The 22,543-nt window shown below is 40.0% G+C and overlaps 1 protein-coding gene across 1 annotated transcript in view; it reads right to left on the reverse strand.

Moving 5' to 3' along the window:
* Positions 1–17,296: 17,296 nt before the first annotated feature.
* Positions 17,297–22,543, reverse strand: part of Grpr (gastrin releasing peptide receptor) — a 33,687-nt gene continuing 28,440 nt past the window's right edge. The window contains exons 2-3 of the mRNA XM_051178741.1: positions 19,540–19,891; positions 17,297–17,834 (exon numbers count right to left, since the gene is read on the reverse strand). Of these exons, the coding sequence (XP_051034698.1) occupies positions 17,448–17,834; positions 19,540–19,891 (739 nt within the window). The 3' untranslated portion in view covers positions 17,297–17,447. The remainder of the gene's footprint in view (positions 17,835–19,539; positions 19,892–22,543) is intronic.

The following is a 22,543-nucleotide window of genomic DNA, read 5'->3' on the forward strand; positions in this document are numbered from 1 at the left end:
ACTGTATGAGAAAAAAAATCTATTATCAACCACAGGGTTGAGAAAATAAAGAAAAAAGAGAGAAGGGGACCATCATTGAGGCAAATCTGCAAAGTATTTCCTCAGAGTCAGCACAAAGAAGCTGTGGTCCAGAGAGGACTGGGCTATACCTTGTGCTGGCAGCCATACTTGGTAATGTGTTAAGAGTCTTTCAGGTGATAAAGGTTTAGAAGGTATTAAGTGGTCATTGAAAGCAGAGGAGGCTTGGCATCATGAGAGGCCAGGTTGTGGTGAGAAGTTGAAGCCTGGCACCGTGTGGCAGGGTTGGAGTCCCTGAAGAGACCTCAGGAGAGACTATTGGTGAAGGTATAACTCAGTTGTAGCAGAGATCTTAGCATTTTAGGGATGCTAGTAACATTGTATGAGTGCTAGGGACAGCAGCAGCTGTGGAATGGAACTGGCCTGAACATAGAGATGAACCGTGTGTGCTGACAATGGTAATAGAGCTGGAGAAATGAAATCCCTTGAAGCCCAGAAGATTGTGAGTTCAAATTGTCTGACAATGAGCTTTACACTGCTGGACTTGAGTTCTGCTTTGATTTGAATCTAGCAGTGCCCAGGTTCTTCCCTCTTAGAATAAGAAACTATGACTCACTATTTTTTTTTTTTTTTAGTTTATTTTATAGGAGCTTACAATCATGAGACTTTGGAATTTCTATGAGGACTTTGAAATTTTAGACAGATTTTGCATATTTTAGAAAGTCATGAATTTTTACAGAGACTGAAATTGTATGGATACTTTGAATATTTTAGAAAGACTTTGGAATTTTAGAGAGGCGCTGATCTTTGAAAGAGACTGGATATTTTAAAGAGACTGAATTTTAAAGTGTCTGGAGTTTTAAAGACTGTGGGACTTTGGAATGTTTTATAATGTGATATTAATGTTTATATGACATTTTTGGAATAAACAAGAAAAGAGAGGTTATAGTTTAACAGTAATGTGTTGATGTGCCAAACTGACAAAGGTCAGTTGTCCTGGTTGGTTTTTCGATGATTTGACATTTTAAAACTTGACACCAGCTATTTGGCGAAAGGAACCTCAGTTGATAAAGTGCCTTGATCACCTAAATGTTCTTCTGTAAAGCATTTTCTTGATTAATGGTTGATGTGGGTGGTCCCAGTCCATGGGAAGAAAGAAGGTACCACTCCTGGCCAGGTGGTTAAGTAGACTAAGCAAGCCCCGAGGTACAGGACAGTAAGCAGAACTCTGCCATGGTCTCTGCTTCAGTTCCAGCCTCCAGGATCCTCACTGCTTAAGCTTCTGCCCTGACTTCCCACATTGATAGACTGTTATCTAGAAGTGAATGATAAACTAAACTTTTTTCTCCCCAAACTGCTTTAGGTCATGGGGTTTTATCACAGAAATAGGAACCTTAACCAAGATGGATCCTCTGGGTACAGGCATAAGACAGTGGGAGATAAGTTGGGGGTGGTAGGGAGTTAGTATCTATTTGTGTGGACTTTGACTAAGAGAAAGGGCTAACCACTGAATGTGGGGGTGAGAACACCATGATAGAGATGTTTAGAAAGAAAGAAGATCTAGAATGTGATGTGAAGAGGAAATAGACATAAGAGCCTAGCTAGGCACAGTGGGCTGCACACCTGTAGTATCAACTACGCAGGAAGCTGAGGCAGGAGGATCACTGGAGTTCAGGAGTTATCAGCTATGGTATTTTGTGCATTATACGGTGATGTTTAGGGTTTAGGGGATCACCAGTTTCCTTAAGAATGGCTGAACTGTCCCAGGTCAAAAATCAAAGCATGTTAGGGGTTATTTGAAAGGGCTTTGGCACAACAAGGAACATATCTAGGATGCTAACATATGGCTAGGCAGATTTAAAAATAGGTAACTAAGAAGAAGAGGAGTAGGAGGAAGAGAAGGAGGAAGAGGGAGAGAAGGAAGAGAAGGAGGAGGAGAAGAAGAACTTGGACATGCTACAGGAACAGTCCACTAGAAGATACTTCGCTATCCAGTCTAATTTAGGTCTCCACTCCGGAGGCCAAAACTTTAACTTTCTGCATGATGGAGAAATTGAAATACAGGGCCCTGGAGAAACTGAGACTATAGGGAGCACTTGGACTTTTGGACTAGCATCTAATTGCTGAATGTAGCCCTTAGGAGATTGTTTTGTGTCTGAGACATTTTAGAAGGACATTTTGTAGACCTTAGGGCTGGTTGATGTGAGTGATCAAAGTGGAAGGAGTCAAAGATGGTGGTAAAGCTTAGAGGTTTAGTGACTAAAGAAATCTTGATGGCCTTTTGAAGGCAAAGATAAAAGGAGGTGAAGGATCTTAAGGGACAGTAATACTGATTTTGAATATAATCAGGTTGGGCATCAATGTAGGAATGGATTTTATTACTGGGTACCTTCAGAATTGAGAGAAACTTTAATGTTTTCTTAAAATATGCAACAAGGAAGATGTTTCATGATATAATGACACCTAGAGATCAGTAGGGGACTTGTTGCCTTTGTTTTCTTGTCAGAAGTCAGATAGGACCCAACTTGTTTTAGTGCTCAGCTTGTGAGATATTTCCCTTTATGACATGCCAAAGCAGAATAGTATCCTCCTATTTTACAGAGACAGCAAAGGAAGTTGAGCTATTTCCTCCAGGCCTGACAGACACATTGCCTATAATGGAGCCAAGATAACTGTACTGACCTACAGACTAACTTAGTCCAGCAGTAAAATATTATAGCAGTAGTTAGATCTATAATAATAGTAATGGGGCTCTTGGCACTTCCTCATAGGAGGAAACAGGTGATCCCAAGACCCTCTCCTGAGATTTCATCTACCATTCTCATCTGTTTTCCCATCTGCATATGGTCTTGACTAAGGGTGACACTTCATCCATAAAGCTTTTGATAGATTGTCACTCATTCTGGATCAGGGCCTTTTAATGATATAGCTGAGATTTTGAGTCACTCAATCTCCTGTAAGAAATCTCTATTAGTTCATTGGTTCACCAATATGGGCTTAGATGAAATCATGTCTTTAGTTTGTCGATGTCCTATCTGGTGTTTGGAGGCATCTCCTTAGGAAAAGTGACACAGAAGTCTTGCCTGGAATCAGGAATGTGCTTGTGAATAGGCAGGTACAATAGACCTTTAAATACTCTCTAACTTGAATAAAATTGGGGTGACAGTGTCTAATTAGAAAGACAGTACTTCCTTTGAGGTGGGTTAAATGGGCAGATAAGTTTTACTTCTATGAAAAAAAAAAGTTAATAAGCAGATACAAGGGTTTTATTTTTAAGATTTTTAACAAGTTTTATTTAAATTAGAAACAATCTTATTTGACATACCAATACCAGTTCCTTTTCCTTCCCATCTTCTGATGCCCCCCACTAACCTCCCATACTATCCCCTATTCACTCCCCATGGAGGGTGAGGCATTCCATGAGCGATCATCAAAGTCTGTCAAGTCATTTGAGTCAGGGCCTAGGACCTCCCCTGGTATCTAAGCTAAGAGAGTATCCCACCATAAGTAATGGGCTTCCGAAGTCCATTCATGCACTAGGGATAATTACTAATTCCACTGCCAGAGGCCCTATAGACTGCCCAGGCCTCCAGCTGACACCCATGTTAAGGGGGTCTGGGTTGTTCCTATACTAGTTCCCCAGCAGTCAGACTGGGGTCTATGAGCTCCCACTTTCTTGGGTGAGCTATTTCTGAGTTTCCCCAGCCTGGTCTTGGCCCCTTTGCTCATCATTCCTCCCTCTTTACAGCTGCATTCCAGGAGTTCAGCTCAGTGCTTAGCTGTGGGTGTTTGGTTCTGTTTCCACCAGTTACTGGGTGAAGGCTCTAGGATGGCATTTAAAGTAGTCATCAATCTCATTATAGGGGAAGGGCATTTAAGTTAGCCTCTCCACTATTGCTTACATTCTTAGTTGTTAGCGTTTCCACTATTGCTTAGATTCTTAGTTTGGGTTATCCTTGTAGATCTCTGGACATTTCCCTGGTGCCAGATTTCTCGTTAAGCCCATAATGGCTCCCTCTATCAAGGTATCTCTTTCCTTGCTCTCCTTCTCTGTTCTTCCCCCAACTCCACCTTCCTGCTCCCTCATGTTCTTCTCCCCCTCCCTTTTCCCCTTTCCCTTCTCCTACCTCCTTCTCCCCTCCCCCCATGCTCCCAATTTTTTCAGGAGCTCCTGTCCTTTTCTCCTTCTTTGGGGGACCATTTATGTCTCTTTTAGGATCTTCCTTGTTTTCTAGCTTCTCTGGAGGTGTGGCTTGTACACTAGTAGGCTGGTAATCCTTTGCTCTATGTCTAATATTCATATATGAGTGGTACATATAGGCATTTAACCTGCATGCATGTATTTGAAACATATATATGCAGGCCCAGTAGGGGCCAGATGACAATGTTGGATACCCTGGAACTGGAGTAACAGATCATTGTGAACCATGATATGGGTACTTGGGACCAAACCTGGATCCTCTAGAAGAGCTCTTAACTGCAGAGTCATCTCTCCAGCCTCCAGATACAAGTTATTTATTATTGTTTTCTCAAAAGGTTCTCATGGGAACTTTGGACACATAACATACCTAAATTAGCTGTCATCAGGGAAAAGTGGGGTTTGAGAGCAAAGTGAGACTTTGGTTCAGTATACAGTAACCACTGTAGATTGACCTCATTTACACTACACAGGAAAGGGAAGTGTTGATAATGAATAGGTACTAGATACACCAACTTAGATTTCTTCATGGTAAATGGCCAGTGACCATTAATTTAATATATATGGAAACTTGTAACTTCCATTATATTGGTAAATTGTCATGTCCTGTTTGAAATCACCAAGAAGTCGGCACTTGAAATGGGGGCTGCCACCCTCCATTTCCAAACCAAGGTATGTTTGTTTCAAAGTGTCCCCCCAAAGTTCCTTGTTAAGGTATGTGCTGCCCCTTCCTAACACTGTGGCTGGGAGGAGATATCAATAATAAAGTCCCAAAGTAAAAGCATTGTGTTCTTGAAAACAGCTAAAAGGTGAACCATCTCCAACAGAGGTCACTATTGTTTTATACCATGAATTGACAGTGAGTGTGAGAAGCCCGAAGTCCATCTACGGGAAGCTTATTCATGGAGAGAGAGTTCCATCAATCAGGAACTCCATCTGACTCCCTCAGCTTCTCCATTTGGTTTTTGTAGGATGTTGCCAGTGCCCAATTTGATAATGTTATCTTTATGTGCTACTCTTCCTTTACTTGGAAGCCTCATCTGAGGGAACATTTGTTCTGCCTGGGGCTCTTTCTATTGGGAGCTCCTGCTGACTGCCTCAATGGGGTTTTTCCAACAAATTTCTGCTGGACATTTCTACTCCTGGATTTGGTGATGTTACTTTTTGTTTGTCTCTCATTTTGCCTACTCCAGTTGTCTCTACTGGATGTTTTACAAACCCATTTAATGCTGTTTTGCTAACTATCCAATGCTTGCTTAATTAGTCTTTTGCATGTTATACACTTCATAAATTCACTTATTCTAAACTTAGAATATAGCTGCCCCAGATCATTCTCTGGGATGACAAAGAACAAAATTGCTTAGGGATCTATTTGAAAATCAGTTTGGATACCGTAGATTTGAAGTAGGGTGTGCAAATCTACATTTTAACCAGCTCCTCGGTAATGGTTCATAAACCATACATCAGCTACCATTGTCTTGGGTGAACACCCAAAAGTAGACTGTCCTACTGGTTGGAACACTGGTTGGAATTATTGAACCCCCACCCCCAGAAAAGCCTAGAGGATCTGGGAGGAGTTAAAGTTGCCCTGTAGGTTGGAACTCTAGAAAAGGGTTGTAATTTCAGATATTCATTTTTATGAAAGTAAACACAATTCAGTCCATATGTAAAAGATAAGAGTTGTTCTTCTCAGAGATTCAGAACTAAGCACTGAGCATAACTCCTGGAATTCAGTTGTAGAGGGGGAGTAGTGATGAGCAAAGGGGTCAAGACCAAGCTGAAGAAACCCACAGAAACAGCTGACCTGAGCAAGTGGGAGCTCATGGACCCCAGTCAGATTGCTGGGGAACAAGCATAGGACAGAACCAGGTCCCCTGAACATGGTTGTCAGTTGGGGGCTTGAGCAGTCTATGGGGCCTCTGACAGTGGAACCAGTATTTATCCCTAGTGGGCTTTGGGAGCCCATTCCCTATGGAGGAATACACTCTCAGCCTAGACACATAGGGGAGGGCCTAGGTCCTGCCCCAAATGATGTGACAGACTTTGAAGATCCTCCATGATGAGAGGTGGGATTGGGAGTGGTTGGGGGGAATGGGAGGACAGGAGGGAGAGGGAACTGGGATTGGTATGTAAAATAACATGGTTTTTAATTTAAATAAAATTAATTTAAAAAGAGTTGTGCTTCTGTATTGTTTCCTTGAGAAATGATCCCATATTTCTTGTATTAGAAACCATCACTTATCAGTGTTGAGTCTAATGAATAAGCTTGGTGTATTACAGCATAGTTTTGTACAGATTTGCCTTTCCACTAGCAAAAGGGACTGATGAAACTGCCTACTTCATCTACATCATCTCCAAGCCCATTAGTTTCCATTTTTCCAAACTCTGATGACTAAATGAAGCATAAATTGTGACACTTTCCTTTAACTTCCTCATTTGTAAAATTAGGGGCTATATATGGCATTCTCTGGGGTGTCTTCCAATGCTAATAATCCATGCTTCTAAGAGAGTATTAAATTGTCTATATTACAATCAGTAGATTAGTAAAGTTTTCTTTTCTGACATGGTAGGTAGAATGCTCACAAAGATTTCAAACTTTGAAATAGGAAATATCACTTGGGCTTTGGATGAAACTAAAGTGGAACAACCTTACATTCAGTTTAGCATTTTATTGCCTGGATATCCCAAAAGTTTTTAGATGAACTATCTTCCCATATAATCCATGAAACCCAGAGACTTCAAGCATTATGTTAGGCACAGTTATGATAGGGAAGTGTTGACACTTCCATAAAGCATTTACAACTTAATTGTGGACTGTGCACACTACATATCAAGAAGGTGGGGTACACAGCTGTGAACGTGGGAGGTGAAAGAACATCCTTTCTTTCATAGGCCCACCTTCTGGAACCTTTCCACGGTGACCAGTGTGTTTTTTAAGAAATTTGCTGACCTGGAATTTGCTCTGTAGACCAGGATGGCCTCTAACTCACGGAAATCTGCCTGCCTCTGGAAAGCAAAGGAATAGAATTTGGCTGGGCCTCATTAATATTACACCCACTGTGACCATCATTTCTTGCTTGTCAGCTTCCTTGCATTAGCCCATTTTCTGTTACCAAGAACAAAGATTTATAAGGAAAATCTATTTTTTTCCCCAGTTCTGGAGGGTCAAGATCAATGGGCAAAGGCTAGTGATCTCTTTTGTCTGTTTTTGCTTGCTTATTTTATTTTGAGACATAGTAACACTTGTAGCCCTGGCTGGCCTGAAACTCACTAAGTATCCAACGCTGGACTTAAATTTTCAGTGAGCTTCATGTCTCTGACTTCCAAGTGTTGATATTATAGGCATTCTTGTGCTACCAGAGCCAGGATGGCTTTCTTGATGGCAGTGCAGTGCATCACATGACAAGAGACAGGTGCAGTGTGTGTGTGTGTGTGTGTGTGTGTGTGTGTGTGTGTTCTTTTTGGCTTCAATTTAAATTTGATTTTACTTTTAATATGTTCCTATAGACTTATATTATACATAAAGCACCCTATTTCCAATCACGCCCTACCTTTACTTGCCCCTCTCTCCTTCCTTTAGTTTCCCTTGTATCCTTAGACAGTTTCACTTCTACTTTCATTTTAAATATGCACACATGATTTTGTGTGCTACATAAAACTAGAAACCACAAATGAATGTATGGTATTGGGCTTTCTTACTTCTTTCCCTCTTTCTGTAAAGCCATCAAGATTTAATCATGCGGGCCTTATTTAATCTACATCATCTGAAGGCCCCACCCCTAAATATCATATTTGGATTAAATATGATCCTCTTTTTAGCTGACAACAGGGACTGAAGCTCAAGATATGAAGCCCTAGGAGATTCTCAAACCATATGCAGCTATAGATATTGCTTAATATTTTAAATAGTTCAAAGGACACGATCCCTGTGTGGCACACACACATTTCATGTAAGTGGGTTGGTGACAATCGGAGAAAGGATTAGCCCTCTGAGCATTGGACCTGTAAAAATGAATGAAACAATTAATGAACTCAATGTCAAATAGCCTTTGGAAATACTACTTTATAATCTGCTTTTCTTCACAATCAGCCATTGACTAGACGGAAAGAAAAAAGAGTAGAACCCACAACAGGAAATGTGTTAACTATTTTGAATCTGTTAGCTAGATTTCCTCACTTCAATTCATAAAGATTCCCCCCATCACCCCCCCACACACACTTAAGTTGCATTTTTTCATTTTTATTAGCATGCTTTTTCATTAGCATATACTCATTGTAAAAGTTAATAGGAGACATTCTCATACATATTTGCCTTTTCCTTTTAATATATTTTTATTAACTTGTTGACAATTTGACATAACAAGTTTTGATCACTTTCATTCCTCTCTCTCAACTCCCCCAATATCTGCCCCCTCCCACCAAGACAAGTCTGTGTCCTTTTTAAAAAATAAAGCCCATAAAATCCATTTTATGCTGCCTAAATATTCTTAGGTGTATAGCCTGTCATTGGACCATAGCAGGGGCTATACTTATAGAGAAAACTGACTATCACTCTTCCAGTAGGTCATAATTGCCAATATTTCTTTGGCTAGGGGTGGGACTTCATGCCCACTTCCACCTTCATGTTTTGGTCTTGTTTAAGTCATAAATTTTAAGAGCTCATCTCTCCTGTGTTACATATGATAATTCCAGAAAGCAGAGGTCCTTAAATTTTAGCATCTAAGTCTTAAGGAGAGCAGTAGCAGTTTGGAATAATTGTCACAATTATAATGGCATCTACTCTTCTTTCCTGCAGTTCTACATTTGAGACTTTTCCCTACAGAAACACTTTCACATGTATGAAATTGCAAACATAGTATGTTTATTATTTATCATGTCATTGTTGATGATAAACTATTAGAAAAATCCAAATAGTTCTCAAACGAGAGTGGGTAAATAAATGAGGCTATACTTCATAAATGTATAAAGAAGAGGAAGCATTAACTATATATATATATATATATAGTTACACTGCAGTAACTATATAAAGAAACTAGTAACCACACAATGATCACCAACTGTAGGGTTTGGGGATGGATGCTGAGTATTATAAGGACAAGGGACAGTAATAGTTAAGTAACTTTGCACTGGGTACTATTTTCCATGGTTTTTTTTTCTGAACCATGAGACAAAGGTTAGGAGATATCAGAGTAAACTGGTGTCCTCTGTCATGAAAGGACCATTGCACTCACAAATTCATAGCAGCAGTGGTTGCCTATACAAGACCCACATAAGACTAAGACAGTCAACATTCTAGCATGGATGGAGATGTTCCCAAGCTCCCACATTTAACTGAAGAACTATGGATACTTGATGGTTTCTGGGGAAGGGTGTCGATTTTCTTTAAGAGTGTAGTTCTTGATAGGCTAACCATGTTCTACCAGATGGTTCAGAAGTATATGAACAGCACAAATTTATAGTCATGGAGTTATTTAAATTAAGAAGAGGAGGAGGATAAAGAGGGAGAAGACAACATGAAATTGTGGGTGCACAGGGAGGTAGGAATAAGCCTGGGAAGAATTGTGGGGGAGTAAAGGATGAATAAGATCAAAACACATTATGTGAAATTCTCAAAGAATTCATAGAACCTGCTTATATAGATACAGACAAATAAAATCTAAGGAAGTCAAGGAAGAAGGCTCTGTTGATCAAAACTCAGATTCATCCACCATAGAAAAATATAAAAGTAAGTAGGAAAAACTTCCTGATTTTCTACTCTTTGTATGTTGCCATCCAGTGTCTGTCACCATTGTACATTGCACTAGTAGTGATTCAGACAGAATGTTGGATGAAGGGGAAAATTCTTTTATTTGTGCAAAGATAGTTTGCATTCCATTTACATGTGAATTTAGATGAAAATTCTTTCATATAACAAGTATTTTCATAACACATCAATATCCCAGTGTATATTTTATGTTTTATGGATCTATGATCACAAAGCCTCTCCCTACATTCCCATAATGCATGAAGTAGTTTATATATGAAAAGCCTAACATTAAAAAATGTATTAAAAATTTCCATATACTTATTTTTTATTGATTCTTTGGGAATTTCACATCATGCACCTTGACCTGTAACCTGGCATAGTGTGTTAAATAAACCCTTCCACCTCAAAATAAATAAATAAATTTAAAAATGAAAAAGTAAAATATGTTTTAATTGTAATAAATTGTAATAAAACTTGTTATTGAGAATTATCTAGAGTGCCTGTTTTTCAATGCAGAATGTTCCATCTTAATAAAATATTAAGAATTCTGCATTTTGTAGCAAATCAGCCTTATTGATTCCGATGTAGGTCTGAGGAACCAACAGTTTAAAGGACAGGGCTGGTGAGATGGCTCAGCAATTAAAAGCTGCCTGCCACTAAGCCTGAAAACCAAGTTTGATCCCCAGGATCCACATGGCAGAAGGAACTGCCTCCCACAAGTGGTCTCTGATTTTCTACATGTGTGCCCTGGTGTACATATCCCCATAAATTAATAGTAATAATAGTAGTTATTACTAATAATAAAAGGGACACAGAGCCACAGACTGCAGTCACACAACTACTACTTTATTCAGTATATGATGCATGCATCTGTCCAGTTCATAATTATGCTTTATTGTGGCCAGAAATTAAAGCAACTACTCATCTTTGACCACTTCTACAGTGGGTTTGAGTTACTGTCACAGAGAGCACACAAAATGGGATAGTAGCTTTGGAAGCATTTCAATCACAGAGCATACCTTGTACAGAGTGAGTTTCATGACAACACACTTACACCCATGGCAAAGGTCAAAGGATTTGAGTCAGTCATGTTCATAGTGTGAATTTCTTCTACATAATTCATTAATCCAAAGACTCTAGACAAAACCAAGCTATGACATTATTTACACTGAGTACCACACCTGGAACTCGTTCTGAGTTATTTAACACAAAGTTTATTTCTCAATGTAATAAATATTTATGGATAATATTAACAAGTACAATTATAATTTACAAAATATGTGGCTAGTATTTAAAACAAAACATGACACCAAAGAAGCTTGTGCCATGTAGTTGCACAACTCACTGGAGTATATCATCTCAAACCCTGTTGTCTCAAATGCAAGAGGTCATACACAAATCAGTAAAGCTCAGCTTACAGAACAAATGTTTTTAGGGAAAGCAATTTTACTTTTACATTGTCATAGTCGGTAGCTAAGGCCAATGCAAAGAAAACTTTGAATACACAAGAGGCCCAAATTATACAATGTGTCTTAAATACTGAGGTCCTGAGTTATACCAAACATTTCAAGCTTCTCTGGAAGTTAATGAAGTCTTGAATGTATGGAGTTTTATCGTCCATTAAAATGATTCTCTTAAGAAACCATAAAATTATGAGAGTCTCTCCATGGAGTGAATTTTGAATTTGGGGAAATACAAATCTTATCTCCTAGAAATGTATGAACTCAAGGAGGGCAGAGGCAGTGAGATCTGGAATTCTAACAGGACATCCAGACTGCTGATTCCTTGTTTGGGTTCCTGGCCAAGTGCCTTAGTCCAGGACATATTTTTTTTTTTTCTATAAGAGGTCATTCCAGGAAACTATCCATTGCCATATCTTATTTATTTAGTAAGAACAAGGGGGTGAGGATGAGTGGGTGGCTCTGCCTCTTTCCTGATAACCTTTCTCCAATGAATCCTGAGTCAGAGAAGGCTTGATTGTTAGGACTTGGGTCCTCTTATCTGACTTTGTCCATTGATGGATTATTTGGAGTTTTTTTTTGGGGGGGCTGTTGTTTTGAGATAAAGTGTTACTATGCAGCCCTGGCTGTCTTGGAACTTTCAGCAATTCTTGTGCCTCAGTGCCTTGAGTGCTGGTATGTGTTCCCAAACAGCCTGTTCAGTAGGTCTTTCAGTTAGTCACAAAACCATGTGACTTAGTGGGTGCTTGCAACTAATATGTATCTCTGGGTTGGGATAAGTGTACAAGCTAAGGGACTTCCCTGATCCACCAGTTTGTACTGCATCCCGGCCTAGGCCTTCAATGAGTCCTTTACCTGATCTTCTATCGCTGGGTCAGGCCTTTGGACAACATCTAGAGTAGCAACAGGGCTTTGTATTAAGTCCTATTAGAATCATTTCTCACACAATCTGGATTTGGGAAGTAATGCTGTGTGAAGGTGTAGAATCAACAGAGATTCTGGTCTATATTTATATTCTGCCACTTGACTCTTCCAAGTAATCTTAGGATTGTTAAGTAATACTCTTGAATCATGGTTTCATATGCCCAGGATAGCAGTTCACATTTGAATGTTTGCTGACACAAAATCACTTGAGTCCTAGCACTTTCAAAGCCACAGGAATCTACTCAGGTTTTGGATAAATGATATTCATGTCATGTCCATTGCTTTTCCCAAGCATCTTATTCTGTGTCTTTGCCTTCAACTTCCTTATAACATGAGATGATACTCCCACTTCCATGCAGATATCAATAACCCCATTAACTCCCTCGAACCAAGGTAAGGAGACTCTGTGGGTACCAAAATTTCTTGGAAACTGGGGAAGAAATGATTGCCATTTTCACAGGATGAACCACAAGAATAAAGCATGGTGAATTAAGATCAGAGCAAAATGAAATCAAATTAAATTGTGGTGGATGAAATAGCCTTTTCCTTTCGTAGGTCAAATGTGGTTTGATTTTGACGGCTCATGTTTCAGTCCCATGGTTCCATAGACCTTTTAATTCAGTGCTGGATGATCACAAGTAAGTGAATTTAATACTTCTAAATTCCCATACTAAAGGATGTAAATGGGATTTTTGGTCAGTGGGAAAGGCATTGGTTTTATGAGGTAATGAGTGTGAGAATACTTTATAGACCATGAACATGAGGTAAATGCAATATTCTTTTGAATTAATCATGGACCATAATTGTCTAACTCAAGGATCCTGCATTGTATACATGTGCAACCTTAAAAATTTAAGAAAATGTTTCAACTCCATTAAGTGCATTTCTAATATGAGGTTTCATAAATGGAAAGTTTGTTCTTAATGTGCTTTTTGTTGACTGCTCTAGATATATGTTCTCCTGGAGCATATGCTTGGTCCTCCTTTATCTAACAAAGGATGTCTTTGAAGGCCCAAATTGTAATATTTTAAAACTTCTTTTTATTACCTTTGTTTATGTTGAGGGTGTGGAGGGCATGCATGTAGCTTGGTGCATGTGTGGAGGTCAGAAGACAAGTTGCAGGATAGCTCTCGCCTTCAAACACATAGGTTCTGGGGATGGAATTCAGCGTGTCTGGCTCAGCACCTTTAGCAGTTGAGCTATCTCACTGTCCTTGAAGGCCAAAGTTATAGTAAGAGTGGGGCAGTGTTAAAGTGGCTATGTCTGTGTGCTATGGGAGGGGTGTGGCTGGGAGAAGTAATAATCCAGACATAGACACAGAAGGAAGGAGCGTTTAGGGTGGTGCGGTTTCACTGAATAGCATGTGTGGACATGCACACAGAGAGACTGAGTGAGAGAAATTGGTCCCATAAAAATAAAGCATACTTGCTTCCTTTCAGCTGTTAGTTCATTCTTGAAAATGGGACCAAAGTTAGAGGGATTTTGGTAAAATATGCTCTGTTCCTTCTTGAACTCCAGGGCTAATTCTAATCTATTCTCTCACAACCACTCCCTCCTAGTGTGGATGTTAAGAGATCTGATGGCAAGACAGTGTTTATCTCCCCCTTTTTACCATGATTGGGGGTACACTGTTCATTCAATCCTCATACTGTCTGGACCTCAGGGCAATTGTTCCTATCTGAATTCTGGAGAAAATGACCTAGCCACCTTTTAGCCCACAGATGAGGATGCCATTCAACACGTCATTCTCCAAACAAAGATAATCCTTTTACTAGAAGCCATCTGACACATGATGAGGCTCGGAAACCAATAACCAACTGCTCCTCTTGGCAGAAACATGAACTTTATAACTCAAGTTCTCCCACATCTCACAGTCACTTTCATTTACTTCTGTTCAGTGTGCACTTTCCTAACAAGATGAAGCTGCTTCATCTGGAGCGGCTTCTGAATAGTTTCCCCATGGGCTCTCCATCCTCTATGCCGAAGAACCAAATTATTAGTGGGGCAAAGAGACTTTGATAATGAGGCAGAAAGCTAGATTCAGTGGGGAAGGGAGAGCAGCCAGAAGAAGTGGGTTGAGCCATGCACGTTTATGGGGAATCATAAAATCATCAGCAGGGAGGGGCCTTTTCTGCACTAACCAGGGAGGATCATCTTGCTGTAGAATATCACTCCCAATGGCAGCTGTACCTTCCCTGCTAGCAGCAGCCCTTGGTGGGGAGACTGCTTTGTTTATTGCTTAATCTATCACTGTTGAGCTGTCTGCCTTGGGGAGGCTCAATTTAAGATAGATTGAAAGGTAGTATCTGTCAATTGAATAAACACAGATGGTTTTCCACAGCAAAAATTGATTTTTTTTTCCTTCACCAAAGACATAAGTGCTAAACGTGATTATCTTTGGAAGCCAGGCATGAAATGGCTGGGCTCCAGCTCCCGTGTATTCTGCCCTGGCAAGAAGGGACGTTACATGGATCTCAGGTTTCTCATATGATTTTAGGTTTTTTATTTTAAAATAAAACTTAAATTTAGTTAGAGAAGAGAAGGAGAAATTAAGTCTTTCCTCATCAGAAGATCTAGTTCAACCCATTATTTAATTCACTCTGTTTTATCACTTTGGGTCACCAGCTGCCAAAAACTCCCTCCAACTCTTTCATTTACAAGTCACAAGGAAGTAACAAGATTTGCCTTTGGACACAAAGCAATGCCCAGACCTTGATCCTCTCACTGTTTGTCTAGTGGCTAGTAAAGAGACACACTGTCTGTGCCCTGATGTTAACTGAAGGAGACAGGAGGATGTATCTTGTTCCAGAAATGTCTCTGGGAGCAGGTATATCCAAGATGCTAAAACTACTACCCCAAATTCCATATACCAGAATTCTTGACATCCCAGAATGCTGTCTATGTTAGCAACTATGTAGGCATGGATCCAGTTATGCTCCAGGGTTTTGAATGGCTGAGGCAAAAGAGTAAGTTGTGACACAGTATTTCCAGAGAACAGGTGTGTGAAAGCCAAAGAAGTGTAAAGAGCAAGAGATCCCTTTGAATAGTGAGAAGACTGAGCCACATGTTTTCTTACATATTTTCAGCTCTAATGCTGAAACAGTGCAAACTCATGAACCTTTATTGATGTGAGTGAGGCCAAGGAGTCCCTAGGTAGCAGAACAGCCTAGCTTCTTTCATCCCACCCATGTATACGGGAGCATGGAAGAATGGGTGAGGGTGTCTCTAATGACTCATGGTTGTAAGAGAAGCCGAAGTGTACTAATTAAAGAGATGGCCCACACATGTGCTTTTAAGACAGACTTGGAGGAGATGAAGAGACTCAGAGAATCATAGAAATAGAAGGGACTTAGCTCTGTCTTGCTTTAAACATGAAAAGGAACCTAGAGGCAGAAAAACTGATAGACAAAGTCATATAGCTAGGGGTGGAGTTGGGATAGCAAGACATCTTGGTTCTTTTACCTCCACTGTCTGTCTTGCTTTTCAAGCAGTGCAATGTAATTAAGGACTACCAGAAAAGCTTGTGTTTATAATACATAAAAGCCCAGAGAAAATGGGAATGAAAAGATTTTGTTCCAGCTGGTACAATTGTAAGCACAAATCCTTACACTGTCTTGGTTCTAATGCCTAAAGCTCCACAGTCACCCAGTACTTCCCTGCATCAAACAACAGAAAGGTTTTTATATGTGCTATGTGCTTGCTGTTTATATCTCACCCAGGCAGAGAAAGCTTGAACTAAAATTGCCTTAGGATGTAAGGGATACACATTAGGATACTCTTGTACAACTTAGACCTAGAGTCAAGTGAGTTTGCATATTCACAGTATGTCAGAATTGGCCCATCTTTAAGTTCTGAAGAATTCAAAGCAGAATTTCTCAAGTAATATGGTCCAAACTTTAGAGTCCTCTCTATGCATTTAGATAGATGGAGCTGCTGGTCCAGTCTTTTTCTATATGTGAAATATTTCATACACATTCTTTTTAAATAGAAACATATATGGTACCTTTTTGGTTGGTTCAGAAATTTAAGCTTTCTATGACTTTTTTATATACATGTTCAGACATAAGGTCATGCTACTAAAATTATATTAATTTCTTTCACACACTTTAGGGGAACTATACATCCAGTATATACATGATTTTATTTATCTACAGTTATGATCTTTCTCATATTGAAACTACTGCTTCACCGTAGCAAGGACAATTAGACCTAAGTAAATGCATTTGATTCAAAATATGCATACCAAGAATAAACACCATCATTTATACATTTATACATAGCTGTTGCTTTGATAAAATGATCATTTTTTTCCTCACAAAAGGATTTCTCCTCCATGGCAGAATGACACTACAATGATCCAAATTGGGCTAATGACAATCAGAATTTTTATGAAATGAGAAGTCAGAGCATAAGCTGTTACTCTACATCCATACATGGATCTATGTGTTTGCTTGTATTTTGCCTTAACATTTTATATTGGGTGTTTCTCCTGTGTCCTCAGCAACATATTTTTAAAAGTCAATATTTAGAGGTTTGTTTTATATTACACTGGCTTCCCAATGTTATAAATGAAGTCCATTCCTCACACATGGGACTCTTTTTTAGAGTTGGCTTCTCATTTTAGGAATGTAAATTAAAGTTGTCCCTTAGTTTACATATTATAGATATTTCTGGAAAAAAAGAGTCAAGCCGTGTTTTGAAAGCAATCAGCTTCTGTTTAAATAAAATCTTTCACAGAGTAGATATCCAATGTGTGGTTTCTTAGCTCTCTTTGTTCATACAATTTCTATGACTTAATTGGCCATGCTTGCATAGCAGGGCTTGGTGCTTTGAATAATAATTTCCAATTTGTTCCTTCTTTTTTAAAGGAAGATTTGATCTCCATCAGAAGAAGCCCTCCCAAACTGAAATGAAAAAATGAAGCCAGCACTTTGAGATACAATAGTTACTGATGCATTTGCACATCTCTCCTACCCATCTGTATCTCTCAGCCTCCTGAAGGGTCTTTGGAAAGTACAGAGATAACAACCAATTACAGGGCTCCTGGCCATCCATAAAACAAAACCTGGAGTCCCTTAGGAGGCAAGGTTGAGAGGTTAGTCTAGACATACCCCTCATGACAGATGTTTCCATTGATGAGACTGAAGGTGGCTGAGGGGTTGGTGCTTTTGAAGGAGGTCATGCAGGTGGTACTTCTCCCAGTGCTGTGGGAGCGGTTCAGTAGGCCAGGCTGGCAGCAGAGGAGCTGAGTGTTGAACTGCTTCCTGAAGCTCTTGCTTAGCAGATAGAGGGCAAAGGGGTTCACACAGGAGTTGGTGAAGGCCAGGAGGCGGGCACAGATGCTGGTGACAAAGTGGAGCATGGAGGTGTCCACCTCAGAGTAGTGGTAGGAACGGTACAGGTAGATGACATGATTGGGAAGCCAACAGAAGGCAAAAAGTCCCACAAACACCAGTACTGTCTTGGCAAGCCGCTTCCGGGATTCGATCTGAGCAGAGAGAGAGGTAGAGGGGGTGCAGTGTTAGAGGGAATGAAGACAAACACGGACAGGGAAATGGATGAAGGGGCAGAGCCACAGAAAGAGTTTAATTGGAGGAAGATGAAGATAATGTGTGTGGGGGGATGTGGAGGGGGGAGAAGGAAACTGAATCAGAAACACAGATTGACAAGGAAGGAAGCAGAAACCCATGAGGTAAAATGTTAGGACATGCTGCTGAGAACAGATCTTTAAACAAAGTTGATTACATGCTTGAGTGGATCGCACAATGAAATTCTAGTAAGTGCCCTCTTTCTCCTCCAGAGAGCACTGGGGCAGTTTATCAGCCATTCTACTTCATGCCTTTCTTTGCTCTACAGTTAATTATTTCTTATCCCCTCTGATGCTCAAAACAGCAGCTAGCTTTATTCTTCCTCATTGGCCAAGCCAAGATAAGTCTGTATTATTATTTTTTAATCTCTAGCTATTTCTGGATAGCACTGTGAGGATGGTGATTACACAAAGCAGAGTGAATATCTCCTTTTCCATTTAACTCCCTTTGTGACTTCAAGGGGGACTTCTTTCTCATTAAACAATCTGGGGTACAGTGGGTATTTGCTTACTAAAAGGCCTTTCGAATAGGCAGCCGGTGTTCTGAGAACAGCCATTTTTCCTTGTTAGGAAAAGAACTTTGAAAGAGGAACCCTCCAAAGAAATCAGCTATTCACTTCTAAGGAGTTGGGGGTCTTTTAGTATACCATTAAATATATCAGAGATCTGCATTTGGGCTAGGAAGCGAAAAGAAGTGACTGAGGCCAGAGTGGTGTCTTGACCCGGGTTCAGTTCCAAGCACCCACATGGTGCATCACAACCATATATAAGTTTCTTCCAATGGATACCAGTCACACTCATAGTGCACGCACGTTTTAGGCTAACACTCATATACATAAAATTTAAGTACATAAATCTAAAAAAATTAAAAATACTGACAAAGAAAGGAAACCCAGAGCCCTTAGTTTCTACTTGTTGTCCCTCTAGGATAAAATTTCAGTAGTTTATGGGTGATAAAGGGAGGAGTAAAATATGGGGATAGCCTGCATGCGGGGACATGTAGCTATTACACATGCTCCAATTACACATTTTCCAATAACTTTCCAAATTAGATGGTTATTACAACAATGATAAGAAAATTGAGGCCTCAAGAGGGAAAATCAAATATGGAGTTGAGCCAGACATTCTGTAAAGCTTTCCTTTTTCATTGGTGTGCACTGTGTAGATAGAGATGTGTTTCATGAAGACAGTTTTCAAGCATGCCATCTCATTTGACTTTAGTCACCCATCTTAACCAGATTATCTTTTTCTTCACTCAATCTCCTTTTTCTTCTCCCTCTGCTTTATCTGTGTAGTTACTCTCTTCCTAGTCAAAGAGCATGATTGGAATTAAAAGAAGCATCTATAGAAAGCACTGGAGTCCCTGGAATTATTTTCTTTTTTTCACAGTTCTGGGGAACCAAAACCAGTGCCTTGTACATGCTAGGCAAGTGTCCTATCATGGAAATAACCCAAATCCCTTAAAGAGGCCTCACTCACTTCCTAGAATCTCGAAATCAAAATCAAGTGATGTGTCACTTACACAACCTACTTGTCACTGAGATCCAAAATTAATGCAAGAGGCCAAGTGCGTAAGAAGGACAATGAATCAACAGTAAGCACCCACCTGCTTCTTGACATGTATATTGCCTTCCACAGGAAGATTGTAGGCACTCTGAATCAGATTTCGGGCAATGAAGTAGTAGTAGACAGAGATGATTGACAGTGGGATAATGTAGAAAACAAGAAAGGAAGCCATAGAGTGGATTTTAGGGTGCAAATCATTAGAGTGTGGATAGGGGGCACAACTAATGAAGGTTTGGTTGGTATCTTTCACATGGAAAGGATGGAGGTCAGAAAACACAGCTTCTGGGATGGCCAACAGCATAGAGACGATCCAAATCAAGGCAGCTTTGAGACAGATCTTCATCAGGGCATGCGATGCCTGGATATCCATTGGCCGGACAATGGCTTTGTACCTGGGGCAGCAAAAAGGGAATGGCTCTGTGTAAGTTGTTCAACATCATTATGGATGATATCACAGCCAGGATCAAGATGAGGTAAGTTAGACTGCTGAGGAGCAAAATTTAAGGAGGTACTCACCATTTAGTTCATGAAAATGTTTTCTCTGAATTCTAATGACCCTAAAAGTGAGTGTCTTCTGAAATTTGGCACCCTGAGCATGCCCCTTGCCACATTCTAGCTGGTCTATAATGGATCTCTCCTTTTCTGTGTTTTTAGTCTAGGGGTTTAAACAATTTTCTGTAAATTTTCCAATCTTCTTTGTTTAAATTATTATATAATGCAGTTACATCATTTTATCTCTTCATCTTCCTCCCTTTAAACCCTCCCATGTACCCTGACTTTCTTCTCTCTCTCTCTCTCTCTCTCTCTCTCTCTCTCTCTCTCTCTCTCACACACACACACACACACACACACACACACACACACACAACTAGATATATAATACAATATGCTCAATCCATTTGTATGTATATAATTGTGGTCGGACCATTTCATATTGAATAACCAATTAGGTGACGACTTCCCTGGGGAAAACTATTTTTCCCCCTCTCAACATTTTTACATACCTGGAGTTGTTTGTGTAGACATGGGCTCCCACAAGGTTTCCCCTTTAAAAATTTGCAATAATACATTTCAAAATATGTATACATTATACAAAGGCTTGAGTTAATTAGCATGAGCATTATCTCACATAGTTATCTTGTTTTTATTTCTATGAAACCAATTAAAATTGTCTCTGATTTTCAAGCATATAATACATTGTTAATAACTATAGTCACTGTGCAGTACAATTCACAAAGTCTCTTGATTTTAAGAGTGCTTCTCAGAAAAGATGATGTTCCTTTCAGTTTTCTTAATGAATTGTAGAAACAAATAACAAAGGAAATTGCTACCTGAAAAGATACACAGAGACAAGGAGCTTGTTTTTATTTTATAAAATCTTCATATTGAATATTCACATCCACTTCCAGGAACCTGAAATCATTGAATATTTTTAATATTTCTCTTCTTTCTTTCAAAGAATGGGGAATGAATGGCTATTGACAGTGATGTACCCAGAAGGAGGCCTGTAATTAACAAACTAATCTTTGCTTCACTTTCTTACCCTCTTCTTTCTGCCCTCTCTCCTTACCATTTTACCTGTACTGCTGCTGTCTTCAGTTAAGGACTCTGGGAAGCAGACACAAGCCTGAAGTCCAGGGTACAAAGGTCTATTGGGGTGGATACCTGAGATGAACCAGCTAATGAACACTTTACTCAGATACTGAAGAGTTTCTCTTTCTCTTAAACATCTAACCAGCAAATGTAACTAGTTAATGATTGATACTGAAAAGAAACGATTTTTGCTCTCAAGGAAGTGCTCAGGGCTGCCATGTATTAACTCTGGAGAAGATAAAGGAACAGAGTAGTTCCATCTATTTGCCTTTGAATTTCAAGATGTCATTGTTATTTGCCACTCCATTGTGTATACCATCCTGAGTGAGGTAACCCAGACACAGAAAGAAAAAAGTGGTGTGTACTCACTCATAAGTGGATATTAGACATGGAGCAAAGGATTACCAGCCTATAATCCATAACCCCCAGAGAAGCTAGGAAGCAAGGAGGACCCTAAGAGAAACATACATGGACCACTGAGAAAGGAAAAAGGGAAAGATCTCCTGAGTAAACTAGGAGCATGGAGGAGGGGGAGGGAGGGAGGAGAAAAAGGAGGAGAGAAGGGGATGGGGGAGGAAACATGAGGATCAGGAAGGTGGAGTTGGGGGGAAGAACAGAGAAGGAGAGCAAGGAAAGAGATACCTTGATAGAGGGAGCCGCTACGGGCTTAACGAGAAATCTGGCACCAGGGAAATGTCCAGGGATCCACAAGGATAACCCAAACTAAGAATCTAAGCAATAGTGGAGAGGCTACTTTAAATGCCCTCCCCCTATAATGAGATTGATGACTACCTTAAATGCCATCACAGAGACTATCCAGTAGCTGACAGAAAAAGAAGCAGACATCCACAGCTAAGCACTGAGCCAAACTCCTGGAATAGTTATAGAAAGGGAGGAGTGATGAGCAAAGGGGTCAAGGCCCTCCTGGGGAAACCCACAGAAACAGCTGACCTGTGCAAGTGGAAACTCATGGACTGCAGACTGACAGCTGGGGAACCTACATAAGTGGCCCCCTGAATGTGGATGTCAGTTGTGGAGCTTAGGCAGTCTGTGGGGCCACTGGCAGTGTGACCAATATTTATCCATAATGCATGAATGGGCTTTTGGAGTCCATTCCCTATGAAGGGATACTCTCTCTACCTAGATACAAGAAGGAGGGCCTAAGTCCTGCCCCAAATAATGTGACAGACTTTGATGATCCTCCATGGGAGGCCTCACCCTCTCTGACAAGTAGATGGAGGGTGGGATGGGGAGATGATGAGGGGAATGGGAGAATGGGAGGAAGAAGGAACTGGCATTGGTATATAAAATAAGATTTTTTAAAATTTAAACAGAGTGTATAAACTGTAAGAAAAAAGATAATGAAGCAGACATGAGGGGAAACAGAAACAATGTGGTCCTAAGTCATAGGGTGTCCTTGATTTCTGATCTATAAGCTACTTTTGAACATA

Source organism: Phodopus roborovskii, unplaced genomic scaffold (assembly GCF_943737965.1).
Source record: "Phodopus roborovskii unplaced genomic scaffold, PHOROB, whole genome shotgun sequence".
NCBI classification, from domain to species: domain Eukaryota; kingdom Metazoa; phylum Chordata; class Mammalia; order Rodentia; family Cricetidae; genus Phodopus; species Phodopus roborovskii.